The 18,707-nt window shown below is 40.8% G+C and overlaps 1 protein-coding gene across 1 annotated transcript in view; it reads right to left on the reverse strand.

Moving 5' to 3' along the window:
* Positions 1-18,707, reverse strand: part of LOC133386204 (A-kinase anchor protein 11-like) — a 34,166-nt gene that overhangs the window by 11,849 nt on the left and 3,610 nt on the right. The window contains exons 2-6 of the mRNA XM_061629910.1: positions 18,089-18,449; positions 9,847-10,002; positions 4,222-4,305; positions 3,569-3,615; positions 2,423-2,583 (exon numbers count right to left, since the gene is read on the reverse strand). Coding sequence (XP_061485894.1) covers positions 2,423-2,583; positions 3,569-3,615; positions 4,222-4,305; positions 9,847-10,002; positions 18,089-18,429 — 789 coding nt within the window. The 5' untranslated portion in view covers positions 18,430-18,449. The remainder of the gene's footprint in view (positions 1-2,422; positions 2,584-3,568; positions 3,616-4,221; positions 4,306-9,846; positions 10,003-18,088; positions 18,450-18,707) is intronic.

Genomic DNA, 18,707 nt, shown 5'->3' on the forward strand with positions numbered 1-18,707 from the left:
GGTAAGTTGCATACAGTCCAAGGCCCTCATAATGAGAGTACTGATGTCTCATGATGAAAAAAGTCCATCTTGTGATTTTGGTTCCTTGGCTCTCTCCACTTTGGAGATTCTCTTCTCTAACATCTGCCTCAGACCCCATGAGAAAGGCTGACCTGGAAGAAGATCTCAAGAGCCTTCAGGAGGACCACAGTTTCTCAGATGCCTCAGGGTGTTTGTGTGCGTGACCGGTGACTGATCTCTGTCAACTGCCCACTGACTTAGGAGCAGTGGCCTTGTGAGACCTGGGATCTCCCAGTCTCTTGTCTCTGTGTGATGGATCTACCCAATGACAGGAAGAGGACCAAGAAGGAGTGGGACTGGGGCCTTGAGAATGACATGCATCTTTGGCTACATCCCCTGCTGCCACCCCTGTACTGGAAGCTGCACCAGGATCAGCAGCCACCCTCCTCAACTGAATGCTTGCTGGCTTGGCTACGATTAGGCTGCTTGCTGCTTTGCCTGCACTTTTAGAATGTCCTCTGAGGGCTGCCCTGAGGAGCTGCGCTAACCTCTCTTCTTCTGAAGACTAGAGGGAGGACAATGAAGGGGAGATGGCACTCTCTCAAGATCCCCTCTCTGCATAGCTCCCACAGCACTCACAATGGCACTAAGCTGATTGGGCATCATCTTCAACATGTTTCTGCCAGTATTGCGCAGACCATTGTACTGGAGGGACTGGGGAGATCTTTCTACGTGTGGGAAAGGAGTGACTCATCACTTTTGCTGAGGGAACACGCTCCCCCTTAGCTGGCCAATAAGAAAAACCCCTCAGCCTTTAGAAGGGAACACAGAGCTGCCAGTGACCAGCTTCTTTGATTTCCTGCTCATTGAAGGAGGGAAGGGGATACACAGGAAATTGATGAGGCAAGCTGCTATACTTGTGTGTCAGGTGGAAACATGTCTCAGTCTGTCAGTCTGTTAAAACATTAATCAATGTTTTAAAAGATTTTTTAAAAAACAGGGATGTCACACCTAAAGCTCGAAGAGGGGCCCCAGCCTTTTCAGGATGCCCCAGAAATTAGACCTTCCCTGAACCAGCTGGCCACCTACACTCAAGAGGGGAACTTTGGTTAGTGTAAGAGCAGAAGTTTTCACTCTCCTCTTGCATGTGGAGTGGTGGAGGAAGGACATGAATTTAAGATGGCAGAAAATTATCTGGAAAAACATGAAGCTCCCACAATGTAATTATCCCTTTCTTGTTATTTGAGCTCTATAAATTTAGCCTGGTCTTTATTCAGATAAGCAGCAGCAAGAGAAAAAGAGAGAGAGAAAGAGGGAGAAGGAGGGAGAAAAGAAGGTCATGGCATCTTAGTTGCAAGCACGTGAGCAGTCGCTACACAAAACAAGCCGGATAAACAGGGATTAACTGGATTGCAGCATAATTGCTATACAATTCACAGCTGGACTGTCAAGCAAATCTACTAATCAACAAGTTACCCACAGCCAGTTCTCCAGTTCTGCTCAGGTTGCTGTGGAAATAGAACTGGATGAAGTGTTAATGGGGTTACTGTCACCTCTCTGTTCACCCACCACCACCACCTCGCCTGTAGTAGCGAATGAGGGGGCATGTTATTTATTTCCCCCCAAATATACTTTTATATAGCAATGCTGCTTTATTTCAGCCCTTGCTACATCTACCAGGTTTACTAGCAAGCCTTACCTCCCTGCCTCTTTTTATACTTTCTTAAGATCACACCTATAGCTTTGCTTCCTTAACCTGCTACTGTACTCTGAGGTAATTTCACTGCCACTATTTGATGCTGTTTCACAACCCTTGTTTATATTTATATCAATCCTTACATGTATTATACTAGCTGGCCAAATAACCAGGCGTGTTTTGAACCAAAGTGATTTATTAAATAACAGATTTTAATATGAATAAGAATATTTTATGCTAAGGTTCTTAAGCATGTGGTTACAAATAAACGTTCTTTACTTCTGGATGAAGTACACTCATTAAATTGTTCTAACACCAATAATAATGTCCTGCCTAACTACTCACACTACAATCACTCTTCCCACCCTCTTCCTTCCAACATCCAGCCCTAACCCTTCCCTATCTGCTGTTCAACTGCCAAACACTCAAATACAAAACTCTCAACTCCCATTCACTGAACCAATCACAAACCAGCCTGCACCAACATTCTATCTCACTTATTCCCCCCTCCCAACACTCACCACTTACCTTAATCATTCCAATAACTTACTATAAATAACATAATGCAAACGTAACATAAAAGCGTGGAACATCACATCTACTTAATTGTTACATCTATAATTAGAACTGCGAAGGTGCTTCAGCTCTTGCTTATTACTATATAAAACATGGTAAACACAGTTGAAGGATTGCAATTTGTACAATGACAGCACTTTCGTTACTCACATGAACAAACTCCTTTGGAGCATCATCACGAAAATGTAGCTCAGCCACGTCTGCTTCTGAAGCTGTCAGCCACTGCAGTGTCATTCTCAGCTGGGAATCCACCATGCATGGTCCTATGTCAACATTTATGATTACCAGTGCCTTGCCTACATTTCCTAACCCTATTAAAAACAAAAGAACATAAAAATGAAAAACTTATTACTTAGCCAAAACATTTTAGTCAATGAATTATGGTGGTTATTCTGCAAAATAATAGCAATGTGACAAGTTTTGTTCATAAATGATCTGGAGTATCAGGGCTGAGTAGGGAAGTGGCCAAGGTTACATACAGCAAATTATTCAGAATAGTGAAAAGCAAGGCTGACTGCAAAGTGTTCAAAAAAAGATCTTGCTAAACTGGCTGAATGGGCAACAAAATGGTAAATGTAGTTTAATGTATATAAGTGCAAACTGATACGCACTGTGGTGAAAAAAAATCCTAATTTCAACATATACACTAAATTGGTGGTAACCAACCTGGGAAGAGATGGCCATGCTGCCTGGAGCTGATGGAAATTGTAGTACCAAAATATCTGGAGGGTTCCATATTGGCTATCCTTGAAGCATGGTTTTATAAAATTATGCATGGTGTGGAAAAAGTGTGAGGGTTTTTTCCTTATCTCATAGAGCTATAACTGTTTAGTCTCTTCCAGCCTTAGGATAAGTTCATCAATAGCTATAATCCAGTAAATAAATATTCATGTTCCAAGGAAGTATACCCCCAACTACAAATGCTGGAGACCAGATAATTTTTTCGCTAGTGAACATCCTTGACTCATCTGGCTGGCCAATATTCAAAAACATGTTAGCAGTCCTGGAGTTTAAGAAAAAGATACTTTCAATGTCTGTAAGATGGAGCCAGGTCTTTTCCATATTCAGACTTTGCTTAGAAAGTATAAATCAGAATAGCTTCAGCATAAGCCTCCTAGAAGGCATTTCCATAGATGGTGGTCTTCTGCACATTGGAATGCACATTAAAGAATGATCTCTGTATATTCTGTAACAGTCTAGGACAGCTGTTCTGACATGAGTCTTACAAAACTGACACATGGGTAGAGCTTATTTACCTCAGTAACAGAGTAATTTATATATCCTGTTTAAAATTACCTTCAATGGTATCCTTAATCTCTTCCTCTTTATCTTCTGTTCCATCACTGGGGACAAAAGGCAGAATTACTGCAAGGAATGATAATGTTAACAGATTCCACTTCAAAGAGACAGTGACAAACATTCAAGGAAAACATAGTATGAAATAATGAAATATCAAGGAATGATTGTGAAAATGGAAGCTTTGCTTCTCACACCATTTTCTGTTACATGGCTTGTAAATTTCCCTGATAAAACTAAATTCTACATTTTCTTTTACAATACAGAGTTTTAAGAAGAAGGAACGTTGTAATATACTAAATTATGTGAAATGGCTTTAATTCATAGCAGAGAGAAAATAAATGATGGAACAAAAAGGGAAACAGAAATATTGTAGGAAGCAAGCTCTTATTTTATGAAACAATTAGAAGCATCTAGAAGAGCAAGCAGATCATGCATAAAACATTTTTCATTTTGTCAGGATATTCACATTGTAGCATAGAAAAATGGACCCATTCAGTATGAATTTGTTAATGAAAATCATGATTAGGTGAAGAGCAGGTGGATAATGAATCTTATTTCATATATGCCAATTTCTTTTCTCTTGAAAAAGAATGACTTCATGCATTAATATATGTGGGACCAGCCTGTTTCAGTGTCTTGGTTTGACCAACCTGTCTGATGTTGGAAAGGATAAATTCTCCTCATACATATCTCCTTCTAAACCCAGACTGCTCCAGCTACTGCTGTTACCATTACTGCCAGGGGAAGAAGAGAACAGAGCTGAACTAGAAAAAAGTTAGCCCAGACCAGAGCCCTCATTTTCCTTGATGCTTTCTGTCCAGATTCCTGAGTTGTGATACCAGTTCCTCAAGAGATGTACAAAAACAAAACGCAAGGGCATCTATCAGCACTGTTCAGAAAAATTATACAGCCACGAGTGGCTTATAGCCAGCATGGACTTTTCACATTCTTCAATGTTAAATTGAAAATACCCCTCATGCCATGCTGATGCTTCCCATAAGTTCATTTCAAAACAAAATCTTACAAAAGTTATAGTGCTGAACTCAGAACCGCTTGTTTAACAACCCTCTAAGTTTTCATGGCGATACACAAAACACTCAGAGAATTGAGAGTTCAAAGCGTGAAACAAGAGAAAGAAAATCCAGTGGTCTCCTAATTTGTTGAAATTAATTAAAAAGCAGCCATGTTCACAGAGTACCTGTACTCCTATGACTGACCTTGCCCCATACTCTGATCTTCATCTACTGCAGTTTGAAAGTTTAAAAAATGTACAGCTGATTTTTAATTAATTTAAGAAATTTAACATTGGAGTCAATGATAGTGCAGGCATGCTCAGTAAGAACAACTGTCAATGTTCTAAAAGCCAGACTCACAGCTGCTTGGCTTGGCTAATCAAGGGGCCACACCTACTCCAGACATTTATTCCACTTTAAACAGTCCTGGCTTCCCCCAAAGAATCCTGGAAAGTGTAGTTTGTGAAGGGTGCTAAGAGGACACTCCTGCTCCCCTTACAGAGCTCCAGCAGCCAGGGTGGTTTGACAGTCATCCCCTCTTCTGGTCATTGTAACTCTGTGAGGCCAATAGGGCATCTCCTAACAACTCTCAGCACCCTTCACAAACTATACTTCCCATGACTGTTTAAAGTAGAATAAATGTCTGGTGTGAATGTGGCCAGTGACAGCTTTGGTTTAAATTTGCGTGGGAAACTACATGTGTGGGGGAAACCCTGAAAAATAATAATACTGTTATCTTTTTGGAAAAGAACGGGTCTTTCCCTCTGCCCAATACCCACCCACCCAATCTCCCTCCCCCTCCTCTCCCCTCCCTTTCTTTCTACCCCAGCCCTTCCTCACCTTCCCTCCCCCTTCCTGCCCCTCCTCCAGGTCAGTTTCACCTATCCTAAGCATGATTGCACAGGAGTAAATCACACTGAACTCAATAAGCATGCAAATGATTAAACCTCCCCTACTCTCCTCCTCCCTCCTATCCCCTCCTTTCTGCCCCTCCCCCCACAATCCCTCTTTCCCCCCTCCCCCTCCCCCATGGTCAGTTTCACCAATCCAAAGCACTGGAAGATAGCCTTTTGTGTTTCAAACTGGAGGTTATATTCTATTTCTATTTTGGGTGTATTAATAGTTGAATCTGAAACTGCAGTCTGATGTAAAATTAGACTGATTACAGTATGTTGCTACTTTAATAATGAATCTAGCTGTTGGAAAAAACCCAACTTGGTCTGCTCAACATGCATGTTTTCATGCTTAACCAATCTACTTAAGGAAGGGTGGGCATGGTCAGTTAAAAACATAGAGCACACCTAGAAATTTGCCAGAATATATTTTACCTCCGACTGTTTTATCTTGTGCAAACTGAGACACTCCTCATGTCCACTGGAGACTGTTCTGCAGAACAGTCGGAGCCATTATTGCACAACTGTTTTGGGAGTTTGTTTAGTGTAAATTTTGCAAAGTGTTGCTGTACTTCATATAGGAGGGGGGAGGAGGAGGGGAAAGCAGGTTTGATCATTTGTATGCTTTTTAAGTTCAGTGTAGTTTACTCCTGTACAATCATGCTTAGAATAGATGAAACTGTCCTAGGGGAGGGGCAGGGAGGGAAGAGGAGGGGGAAGAGGAAGGGGATTGGGTGGGCAGGCACTGGGCAGAGGAGAAGTCCCTTTCCTTTCCAAAGGAAAACATTGTGAACAGTATTGGTATTTTTCAGGGTTTATCCCACCTTTTTATTCTACAGCAGGCACATGTAGTCTTCGACCCAAATTTAAACCAAAGCTGTTCCTGGTCACATCCATACCAGACCTTTATTTCACTTTAGACAGTCATGGCTTCCCCCAAAGAATCCTGGGAAGTGTAGTTTGTGAAGGGTGCTGACAGTTGCTAGGAGATGCCCTATTCCCCTCACAGAGCTACAACCCCCAGAAGAAGAGCTGACTGTTAAATCATTCTCACTACTGGAGCTCTGTCAGCTCATGTTTGAATGGTCACACATGGGTTATGAAAACTATCAGTCACAAAGAATGAACTCACAAGATCCCTTAATCATTTAGTGGTCATACTGCTTCTCGGGCTTGTTAATTCTTTGGGGTGTATTTAATAAATTGTTTAGTTTTATATTTATGAATCCCACAAATGCCTTTTTCTGTGTCATAAATGTGCAGGCGTCATTCTAGTTAATTGCTTTGTGAGAAATGAGCTTGCTCCGCCTCCCACCTTTTAGTGTTTTTAGCCGATGTGTGAAATTAGGGCTGAGAGTAACAGAGAAATTTAGTCACACATGCACCAGGGAAGAACCAAAAGTAGCTTCGAAATGACCTAAGAAGTCTCTTCTCCAGACAATGGTTTATTTTGAAGCTGTTCTTCCATCTTGTGATTGTGCTTAGGGAAAATAATTGAGAAATCCAAGATTTTAGCGTAGCTGCGACTGGGCAGTAGTGTGTTAACCCAAAAGCAAAAGGTAGCAGCTAAGATATGAGTTCATGCTCTAACTCAGGTTCAATTTCATGCAAAAATTTAAATTAAAAAATAGTACTGTGATTGAGTGAGCGTGCACTATATTAGCCTGCAAAGTAACCCAGTGCTGTTATAATAATATTGCTGGGGCAGGGGGAGAGAGAGCTGAGAGAATGTTGCATATGAAAGCCCAGCGGTATAGTCCAGTGTTGCTATCCAGACTCTTGGCATGTTGGGGAAAATGCAAGGGGGGGCCCTGTTGATTGTAGCAGCAACATGGAATAAGGGGTGATTGCCTTCCTATCCATGGTGGAAAAATAGGGGGATTCTTGGGGGTGAGTTGTCACTGTTGGTATAAACACATTGGTGTACTCATGTCAAAAGCTTTGAGAGAGAGAGAGGGAGAGAGAGGAAGAGAGAGGAAGAGAGAAGGGTTATTGTTTGATGATGATAATTCGTAACAACAATAATGTTCAATTTTTACCCACCCGTCACCGTAAGGTCTCAGGGGGGATTCAGCAATCTAAAAACACAGTATTTTAGTTGTTACAGCTCCCAGTGGTGTCCCCAGAGCTACAACTCCCATCAGCCCAATCCAGTAGCCATGTTGGCTGGGGCTGATGGGAGTTGTATTCAAAAAAGTAACTTTTCCAAGCTCTGGGTGGCCCTGCCTGCCCACAACTGCCATCACTGAAAGACCATCTTGCCCCAAGGGGAGTAAAGAACAAGAAACAGACTGGTGATCTGCCACCATCAAGTTCCCACCGGTTGCCTCTTTCTCTCCCAGCTGCTATCACATGGGCTGCTGACTGCCCTGAGGGGAACAGAGAAGAAGCAGTTACAGCTTCTTCTGAACACACATGCACACACATACATATTTCAAATGTATTGTGACTTTTAAAAAATCAGTGCTTGTTGTCTTTTGTAATTGGTCTGTGAGGTCTGCCTTAAAAGAAGCATAATGAATATTTTAAATAAACACATATTATGAAGTATAAATAAATACCCACAACAAATGCTCTTAGAATATACTGCTTGCTTTAACAATTTAATATTCAGCTTATTCAGTATGGGCACCTGATCCTTAGCTGCTGTAAATCTTAAATCAGTGCTGACACCATCACTCCATCTGAAATCCTGTAACTGGTCTTGTATTGAATATAGCAGGGCTGGGGAACTGTGGGCCTCCAGATGTTATTGGATGCAGCTCCCACCATCACTGATCACTGGCCATACTGGCTGGTACTGATGGGAGTTGGGAATCCAAGAACATCAGAAGAGCCACATGTTGCTCCTCCCTGGAGTATGGTATTGTCCACCTAAGATCCACTGATGAAAAGTTCAGTAATGTAACTGGTTTACAACTCATGGAACTTGAGTCTTTTGCATGGTTTAGAATTGGCATGGGGGGGGAGCAGGGCTCTTATGCCTTTTAACTGCAGTGTGGCAGACAGAAGTACAAAAGGTTAAGCCTTTCCCTAATAAAATACAATCTGGGGAGAAAGCTTCATCAGTTTACATTTGGTTTGTCGGCCATATTATTACCTGTGTGTGGTCCTTGATTTATTTTTAGGACCTCCACCCTAACCACAAAGAGAGTGCAAAGTTGCACATGACAAATTGTATGCAAATATTATGCAAATGGTGTCCTCTATTGAAAGTGGGGCAAGGAGCCAATCCACAAATAGTGTACTAGGCCCAAAAAATCTTGTTATCTCTGCCTGAAAAATGTGAAGCCAATAGGATCAAACACATAAGTTACAAGCAGGAAAATGGCAATGGGCCCTTCCATTGAAGATGTGTACTCTTTTAAAAAGTTGCCTACAAAATGAGCACCCTTTGTCTTATTTATCTGATATTTGTAAAGTCTGATGTGGTGGGTGGGTACTAAATGTCCATAAATGTTATGCTACTTAGACAGAAAATGCCAAAGTTACAGGCTGAAGAAAACTGGCTGAGTCTTCTACTGAAATGATGGAGAAATGATGGGGAAATAAATGAAGAAATGTGCTTAAAACAAATGAAAAATGATATGGAACCTTAACACACACACAAAAAGGAAAATGATTTTTCCTGCACACTTAGGGATTCCTTAGCATTGGTCCAGCCAATTAAAATATTATTGAAGTAGCTCATTTGAAGAGGCGCTTGGGAAAGCTGGTGAAAAAACATTATTCCAGGTCTGCCACAGATTTACTGGCGTAATGGCAGGACGTTGGTTTCTGGGAGGTATTTGATGGAACTAAGAAAGCCTATGATGTTACGTAGATCTCTTCCACTGAGATTATTGCAGTGGCCTCAACACTGGAATCAACAAGAAGTCTCCCCTGCCTAGATTGATCCTGGTTGAGATTCCTGCAGCCGGTCTATGTTTTGTTCCTGCACAGGCACATACATATCTTTATTAAGCCATACAGTTATTTTAACTCTAACTGGTTTATATCCCATATAAATAATATTTTGAGGAAAATTTGGGAAGTCATACTTGTACTTCATACATGACTTTTTTATCCATATGTGAAATTTAAATGTAGGCTTTAATGAATGAATGTTTCCCCAAGACTACTCCCATCATAACACATAGGCAAAGATTACCATGCTAACTCCTAAATACAGGAATTGCACAATTCAAGACTTCTTTTTACACAATGGTGTTTAAGGTGTTATTTGCTTATGTTTTAACTTTTTGACTACTGAAAATAGCATGTTCCCAAAGCTGAATTCAAGTAAAAACGGAAACTTTTAAAAATGCAGGACTGAAGGATAAACCATATCATTAAGGCTATGAGCATATATGAAACGTATTTTAGTTACCTATCACTGAGGTGGAGAAAGCTGCTATTCTCATCAGGATGCTCATCTTCAAAACTCAGATTGGACCAGCTGCCAGTGCTGTCATCACCAGTGCTCAGACTCATCTGCTGGCTGACTATGGATTCAGCAGAATTAAACCCTTCTTTCCCCATAGAGCTAGATAAAAATTAAAATGGTATTATCACCGTTGTGTTACATGGCACTCCCAGTTACACTTCTTGTCTCCCCTTATTGTTGCCCACTGGTGGGATGCTGGATGTGCTCAATCCTTTCGAGTGAGTTGTCCAGTTCTAAAACTCCAGATCTTTGCATTTGCAGAAATGATTTTTTATTTATTTATTTGATTTATATCCCGCCCTACCTCCCAGGAGCCCAGGGCGGCAAACAGAAACGCTAAAAACACTTTAAAACATCATAAAAAGACCTTAACATACCTTAAAACAAAACAACGTTAAAAACATTTTTTAAAAGCTTTAAAAACATATTTAAAAACAAAAAAGGGTTAAAACATATTATTAAAAAACCATATATTAACAAGCAATTCTAACACAGATGCAGACCGGGATAGGTCTCAACTTAAAAGGCTTGTTGAAAGAGGAAAGTCTTCAAAAGGCGCCGAAAAGATAGCAGAGATGGCGCCTGCCTAATATTCAAAGGGAGGGAATTCCACAGGGTAGGTGCCACCACACTAAAGGTCCGTTTCTTATATTGTGCAGAACGAACCTCCTGATAAGATGGTATCTGCAGGAGGCCCTCACCTGCAGAGTGCAGTGATGGACTAGGTATATAAGGGGTGAGACAGTCTTTCAGGTATCCTGGTCCCGAGCCGTATAGGGCTCTGTACATCAAAACTAGAACCTTGAACTTGGCCTGGTAGCAAATGGGCAGCCAGTGCAATTCTTTCAGCAGCAGGGTGACATGTTGGTGATACCCTGCCCCAGTGAGCAGTCTTGCCGCCGCATTTTGCACCAGCTGCAGTTTCTGGACCAACCTCAAGGGCAGCCCCACATAGAGTGCATTACAGTAATCCAGCCTGGAGGTTACCAGTATGTGGACAACAGTAGGCAGGCTATCCAAACAATAAAGATCCAATAATGATCCAAACAATAATCAGAGACAAACTTTTTCAGTTGTATACCATCCCTCTGGAATACCCTCCCAAAAGCGATTTGGGAAGCCCCGTTGGTTGGATATTTTTTCATCTGCTTCTTCAAGCTTATTCTGATGTGTAAGCAAATTATTCTGTCCAGGTGATGATTGTTTTATGTTAACTGACGGAGTATTACAATGTACTACTACTTCTATTTGTAATATTCTATTGTATTGCATGTGTTTTTATTTCTATTTGTAGAAACTGCTTAGAGGTTTTTGTAAAAAATATTCAGTATATAAATTATTTTAATAAATAAAAAAACTTTTAAAAACCCAATGAGTCATTTTATTAACTTGTTCACTCACACCGGAGAGAAGAGTGGGGATACTTGTAATCAAAGAGATTAAATCTCTTCTGAAATAAAATGCACTCTAGGTCTGCTTCAGTCTTTCCCTTCCTGTGAAAGTTAGTTCAGGCACAGGGTCTGCCCCCTATCTTCTGCTGAAGACAAATGTAAAGAATTCATTAAGTTTCTCTGCAATCTCCTTATTCTCCTTGAGCACAGCTTTGACTCCTTTGTCATCCAAAGGTCCAACCACCTCCCTAGCTTGTCTCCTGCTACTAATGCATTTAAAGATTTTTGTTGGTGGTGGTCTTTATGTTTTTAGCAATGTGCTCCTCAAATTCTTTTTTAGCATCCCTTATCTGCTTGCATTTCTTTTGCTAAAGTTTGTGTTCCTTACTGTTCTCATTTGAACAAGACCAGTTTTCTACAGGAAGCCTTTTTGCCTCTAATTCTTCTTTTCCTCTGCTCATGAATCATGCAGGCATCCTCTTGGCACTGATAAGACCAATCTTGATCTGCATTCTACCTGACTTCTAATATTGTGGTTTTAAACAACTGCCAAACATCTTGGAGAGACTTGACATTCTTGGAACTTTCCCTTTCTACTTCCTTTACTTTTGGAAAGTTTTCTGTTATGAAGACAAATGTGATCGTGTTGGATTTTCTTTTTGATTGTCTGTTTACATATATGTTGAATTTGATAGCACAATGGTAACTGTTTCCAAGTGATTCAACAACACATACAGGTCCTGGGCACCACTTAAGATTAAGTCCAGGGCTGGAAGTCCAGAGTCTGTGAGTTCAAATCCCCGCTCGTGTCTCCTGGATGTAAAGGGCAAGCTAAAGATCACCCCCACAGTGAGTGGCTCAGGGGTTACGTGCCCTGCCACCTGTGCAGCCGTGGGCAAGCTGCATAGTCCCAAGGAGCCCAGTTGGCAGTTGTGGATAAGGAAGGGGCTGGCTTGTGCAGCTGTGGCAAGCTGAGCAGGCCCTAGCCAGCTGGGGAGGACTAGCCTCAGAGGAAGGCAATGGTAAACCCCCTGTGAATACCACTTACCATGAAAACCCTATTCATAAGGTAGCCATAAGTCGGGACTGACTTTAAGGCAGTCCATTTCCATTTCCAGCAGCCCCTCTGGTTGATTCCAGGACAAACTGTTTTAGAGCACAGTCATTTAGGGTATCTAGAAATGTTACTAGAAATCTAGCCAGTGTGGTGTAGTGGTTAAGGTGTTGGACTACAACCTGGGAGACCACGGTTTGAATCCCCTCACAGCCATGAAGCGCACTGGGTGACCTTGGGCCAGTCACTGCCTATCAACCTCATGAAAACCCTATTCATAGGGTCGCCATAAGTCAGAATCGACTTGAAGGCAGTACATTCATTCATTCATTCATAAATGTTACCTCTTTGCCATGACTGCCATACACATGCACCTAGTCTATGTGAAGTTAGTTGAAGTCACTACAGCATTCCTTCTTTTGGATGCCTTCTTGATCTCATTCTGTGTCTCAAGGTCTCCCTGAGCATTTTGATCAGGGGGACGACAGCATATTCCCAATACTAAATTACTCTTGGGGCCCTGTATCAACACCCTCAACGATTCTATGGTGGTCTGCCCCTTTTGGGATTCCTAGCTTGTTGGACTCTTATGTCTTCTTTAATGGACAGGGTGACACCACCTCCAGTATATCCTTCTCTGTAGTCCTCCCTATCCAGAGATAACCATGTCCCACTGCTGGTTCTCTCCATTCTACCAGGTTTTTGTTATGCCCACAATATCAATACTGTCCTCTAAAACCAAGCACTTTGCTTGCTGCTGTACATGAAATGCCTAGTTCTATTCCTCCCTATTTAAATTATCATAATTATTTTCACCTTTACCCTAATCCCGGGGGGGGAGACTTGCAGCCCCCCCATCAATCTAAAAACTACTACCTTTTTATCTTAAGTGTCAACACTCTGGTTCAAGTTGAACCTGTCTTGTTTGTACAGGCTTGTCTTGTCCCAAAATGTTCCCCAGGGCCTAACAAATCCAAACCCCTCCTTTTGACACCACCTCTTGACACCACCATCTCATCTATGCATCGAGACTATACAACTGTGCCTGTCTAGTTGGCTCTGTGCATGGAACTGCTAGCATTTCAGAGAAAGCTACCTTGAAGTTACTGACTTTCAACATCCTACCTAGCAATCTAAATTCCTCTTTCAGGACATCATAGCTATATTTACCCATGTCATTGGTGCCAACATGCACCACAACCACTGGCGTCTCCACAGACCTATCTACTAGGTTATCTAGAGGATGGGCGACATCTACAACATTTGCACCAAGCAGGCAATTCAACTTGTGGTCTGCACATCCATTACACACAGCCATCTATGCTTCGAAGGATCTAATTGCCCACTACCAAGATGCCTCCACCCCCTAGAGGAGTATCCTTGGCACAAGAGGTTAGACCGTATCTCCCCATATGAGCCTGCCTGGGCCCTGAGATCTTCAGGAGAGGCCCTTCTCTCAGTCCCAACACCTTCGCAAGCGCGATTGGTGGGGACACGAGATAGGGCCTTCTCGGTGGCTGCCCCCAGGTTCTGGAACTCTCTTCCTAGGGAAGCACGAATGGCCCCTTCCTTGCTATCCTTCCGTCGGCAGGCAAAGACTTTTTTATTCCGACAGGCTTTTGGACTAGAAGATGTTTAAGATAGGGCCTCATAAGGTCTGTTGTATTGTTCTATGGTCCTATTCTTAATGTTTTAAATTGTCTTAGTATCTTAAGTGTATGTTTCATGGTTTTAATGTCACGAATAGTTTAATTCTATTTTAATTGTATATTTTTGTATGTTTTTTACCTATGAGTAGTTTTTATTTGTAAGCCGGCCTGAGTTCCAGTTTTGGAAAAAGGGCGGGGTAAAAATAAAGATTCATTCATTCATTCAATCATTCATTCAACCGCTTGTCCACCTATGGGGGACCCTTCTTAAGGACTGTTTCCCTCTTCCTCAGTGTGACACCCTCCTTCCCTGAGACCCTAGTTCTCCATGACAGCAGGGGAGCTATCCTGGAGCAGCACACAGTTATAACATCTACCAACCTCTTTGCCTCCGTCAGCTTCTCCTCACACCAGCTAGGTTCAAAGGAGCATTCTATTGGCTTCCCAGCTGTGAATTTCCCACCACAAACACCCCCTCATCACAAGGAGACAAGGTAAAAAGCTTTCTATTGGCAGCAGTGGGAGGCATATCTGTTTTGGCAGGCTTTTGGAAGGAGCGATGGGGTGAAGAATTGATAGCTGATCTTCAACAGTTGGATTTGTATGGAAATTATGAATTTAATGTTGCCTCTTTCTAATGTGTCTTAGAATTATGAAAAATGTATTTTATTTTATTGTTTTATTGATGTAAAATACCCTGGGGCCCTATCAATGAAGGTTTAGGCTAAGCTTAGGTTTATTAAATTTGTATGTCGCTTTCCACTAAAAGTCCCAAAGCAATTTACAACCAAAGTTAAAAAAAAGTACAATAATAAAATTACATAAACTTTTTTTTTAAAAAAAACAGATTTAATGGTTCTATTATATTACTGGTACTGTCCAAATGCCCAGGCAAACAAAAGCATATTTGCCTGGCACTTAAATGATGACAAGGTTGGTGCCAGGTGGGCCTCCCTGGGGGGAGCATTCCGTAAATGGGGGGCTACTACAGGCAAAGCTCATTCTCTCATTACCACCCAACAACCTCCTTCTGATGTGATACACAGAGATGGGCATCATGGCAGTATATAAGATCAAATTCTACCTTCTGCCCACTCCTACATCGATGTGGGGATCCAGAGGATAATGGGGGGCAGGTGCAAACCCCACTTCCTTTGTCCATGTGGCATGTCCATGTCGATTTCAAGCAGCATGGGCAAAGGAAGTATAAAGGGAAATGTTTCCTTTTCCTGATCAATGGCTGTTGCAAACTCTTCATCCTTTGCCCGTGCAGCTTGAAATCAAACTACACAGGCAAATAAATGTTTTTTGTTTGCAGACAGATTTGAATTCAAGTCTGCAAAGGGAAATGTTTCACGTGATGTCATGGTGACATCAGGAGATTAACAGGTGGATGATCCTGCCAGCTGAAGTCATATCTTTTCACCCAAGGTTTTGGGGTGGCTTATTTGTTTTGACCAGCTGTAACTGAGGAATGTCTGTCTGTTGTATGTTTTTGGTTTAATTTCAATTTGATTTTAATTTATTATACTGTGTTTTTACAGTTTTAATGTATAAGTGGCTATGCTTGTAAACCACCCTGGGATCACATGTGATAAAGGGCAGTACACAATTCAAATAAATAATACATACGAAACACACACAATCTCAAGAAGATCAACGATCACTAGGTTTGAAAGAAAACAATTATAATCATTTGTCTACCAAGTGAATCACAAACAGGGACTGCATATTTTTTTAAAAGAATGAGACAGGTTCCATGTTGCAGGTGCTCATTTAAAAAAACCAAATGGAGTGCTAAACTTTATAATAGGAAACTATGCCTTGCATAGGGTTTCTATCTAATTTACTAATTTACTATCTAATTTACTGGTAAATTCAGTAACATTTTAACATAATTTTCTTTCATACTTCTTTAAATACTTCTTTCTTCATTAGGTATTTGACACAGTATCTGTGGTGCCATTGACCTTGCTGGAGTGCCCTTGCAAGTCCAAACTTGCTTCCTTTTGACTACTGTCTAATCACAGCCAGAAATGCTTCAGTCTCAACCCTTGTTCACAACCACTATTTTGAATTATCACAAAATGGGCAACAGAGAACATCATGTCTCTTTCTCAGTCCCCTCTTTTACTCTCTAGCTCATGGGTAGCAAAGATTGTGCCCTCCAGATATTGTTGGACTACAACGCTCATCATCCTGACCACCAGCCATACTAGGTGGGACTAGTATGTCCAATAACATCTGAAAGGCACCAGACTGGCTTACCCCTGCTTCAGCTCCGATGGGTCACCAGCTGCAATTGGTGCATGCTGCTGCAATCTTATCTCATCATGTTCCCTAAATTCAGTTACTGGTGTTAGATGACACCTTCTCTAAGGTATATGACCCGATCACGGCTAATGCATCTGTGCAAGATTCCACTGGTTCACAGCACACAGCTTCCAGTTCAGCTTTTACACTGACTGAAGAGCCTTTACTGCATTACAGTATCATTTGCTATCAATTTCCTATAGGAGGTCTTTACTGTGGATCATGTTACTTGAACAATATGGAAACCTGTGTCAAATGTACGTCATGAGATGTAGATTCAAGCTACTTTACTTACATGTGCACATGTAATTAATTTGATCCATATATCATTTTCAATGTATGTAACCTACACAAATTAGATTTTAAACTACAGGTTTTTTGTTCTTTTTTTTTTTTAAAAAACTGAATGAAAAACATGGGTTTATCACTGAATAATCCCTGTCTATGGGCTTAGCCTTTTTCTAAGCTAATACTGCATGTATGTCATCATATTGCCCTCACCCCCATGTATTAACAAAGAAATCTGAAGATTTATGAGATTTTTTAAAGAGAAAGACAGACTTGTCAAACAGAAATTCACCTGTCCCCATAGCCCTGAAGTGGTTCAGGGACAAACACAGCCTGTGAGTTATTAACATGGTCCACCTGCATCGTTCTACCTTTAATTATGGTAATTTAAATCTAAAGGTAGTTTTTTCTTTAATCACTTAGCCGGTTGCAACTAAAAAGCAACTGTGCACAAATATTATCTATCTATCTATCAATACACGCATCATGAAATGAAGTAATTCTCTCCTTCCATGAGAATCACAGAACCAATTCAGCTAAGGGACTAAACTGTATCACTAAAGAAGACAAATCACAAATGTATACCCAACTGAGCTTTCTATTTTAATAATAAATTTGGAAGCACGATAAGGGAAACAGCATTCATGCTATTTATATATTCACATAACATATACTCATATATAATTCACACCATTCATGTACTTCTTTCTTGCACATACATTTAACATATACCTTTTAACAGATGACCGCTATCATAATAATGCACCTTGTCACCAATCCATCTAACAGTAGACCTTAGGCCTTGTCCACAGTTGAAACTTCTGAGCAGATAGTACGTTCTTAAATGTTCAATAACATGACACCTTGGCAACTGAGCCAATGACTGGGAAAATATAATTTCAACCTTCTGAAGCCTTAACTTTCACACAGCTAATACCTACAGGTTTCAAAAACAGCCTGCATTTACCTCAGGATTTTATTTAGTCAAATTTATCAGGTTTTATTAGTAGCTTAGCAATGCTACCTTCTACAAACCTGCATGTTGTGTCCTTTAACTTGATTCATGGATCTCTCCACCACCATCTAACATAGTATCCAAAGCTGGATCTGACTTTACAAATGCAAGTATCATTGGTCCAACAACATCTCCTACCATTTTGTGCTTTATAATGGCTTCTACATTTCTGATATTTTAGAGCAGACCCCCCCCCAAAAAATAGTTTGCCAACCCTGATAAAAGAGAAATACTCTGAGCTTGTGTTCTGCATTTTAACCGTACTTAAATCATAGCAATCTTCATGACCAAGGTACATAATTACTTTTCATACCAATACTATTAAACGGAGCACCCTTGTATTATCACAAAATGAAATTCCATGTTCTTACAATTCTGTTGCATAAATTAAAATTATACTAATATTGAAAAATATTACATATAGTTTTCAGAACCTTATATATATTAAAAGCAATATAAAATAATCCAACTTTACCTTATACTGACAGCTGGACCAATGTTTGTCATACAGGAAGTCATGATTTCTGTAGTAAGGCTTTCAGCAAAGCTGACTCCATCCTGGCTAATTCCACTATCAGCTGTCAAACTTGTGTTACTAAGCTGTCTTTCTGCTTTGTCAAAAACTGTAGCAACCACATTTTCAGCAAATACTGCCTTCTCATCCACATCAATATGGATTTTGGGAATATCCAGGTGAAGAATACGAGATTTAGGACAGATACCACTTGTTCTGGGAATCTGCCGAACTTTAGAGTAGAGTTCATGTCCAGTTAGCTGCAAAGTTGAACTTCCAGTACAGTATCGATGCTCCTTCATACTGCAGTATCTGCAGGCAGCTGCAGAAAATGAACACATCTTTTCTGAATATGTTGCTCTATCTCCACTTGTCCAGTTTTCAGTAGTTTGCAGAGTAGCAGATTCCAAACTTACTTCTAAAGTGTCATCTACTACCTTCCTAGCATATTGTTCTATGGCATGAATAATGCCATCTCTGCAAGTATATTCATTTAAACTGCCAGTACTATGATACAACTTTTGCTTACAACAGAAAGGAGGTGTTTTAGAAAATGTCGTTTTAAGATCAGTAACTTTAT

Source organism: Rhineura floridana, chromosome 5, assembly GCF_030035675.1.
Source record: "Rhineura floridana isolate rRhiFlo1 chromosome 5, rRhiFlo1.hap2, whole genome shotgun sequence".
NCBI lineage: Eukaryota > Metazoa > Chordata > Lepidosauria > Squamata > Rhineuridae > Rhineura > Rhineura floridana.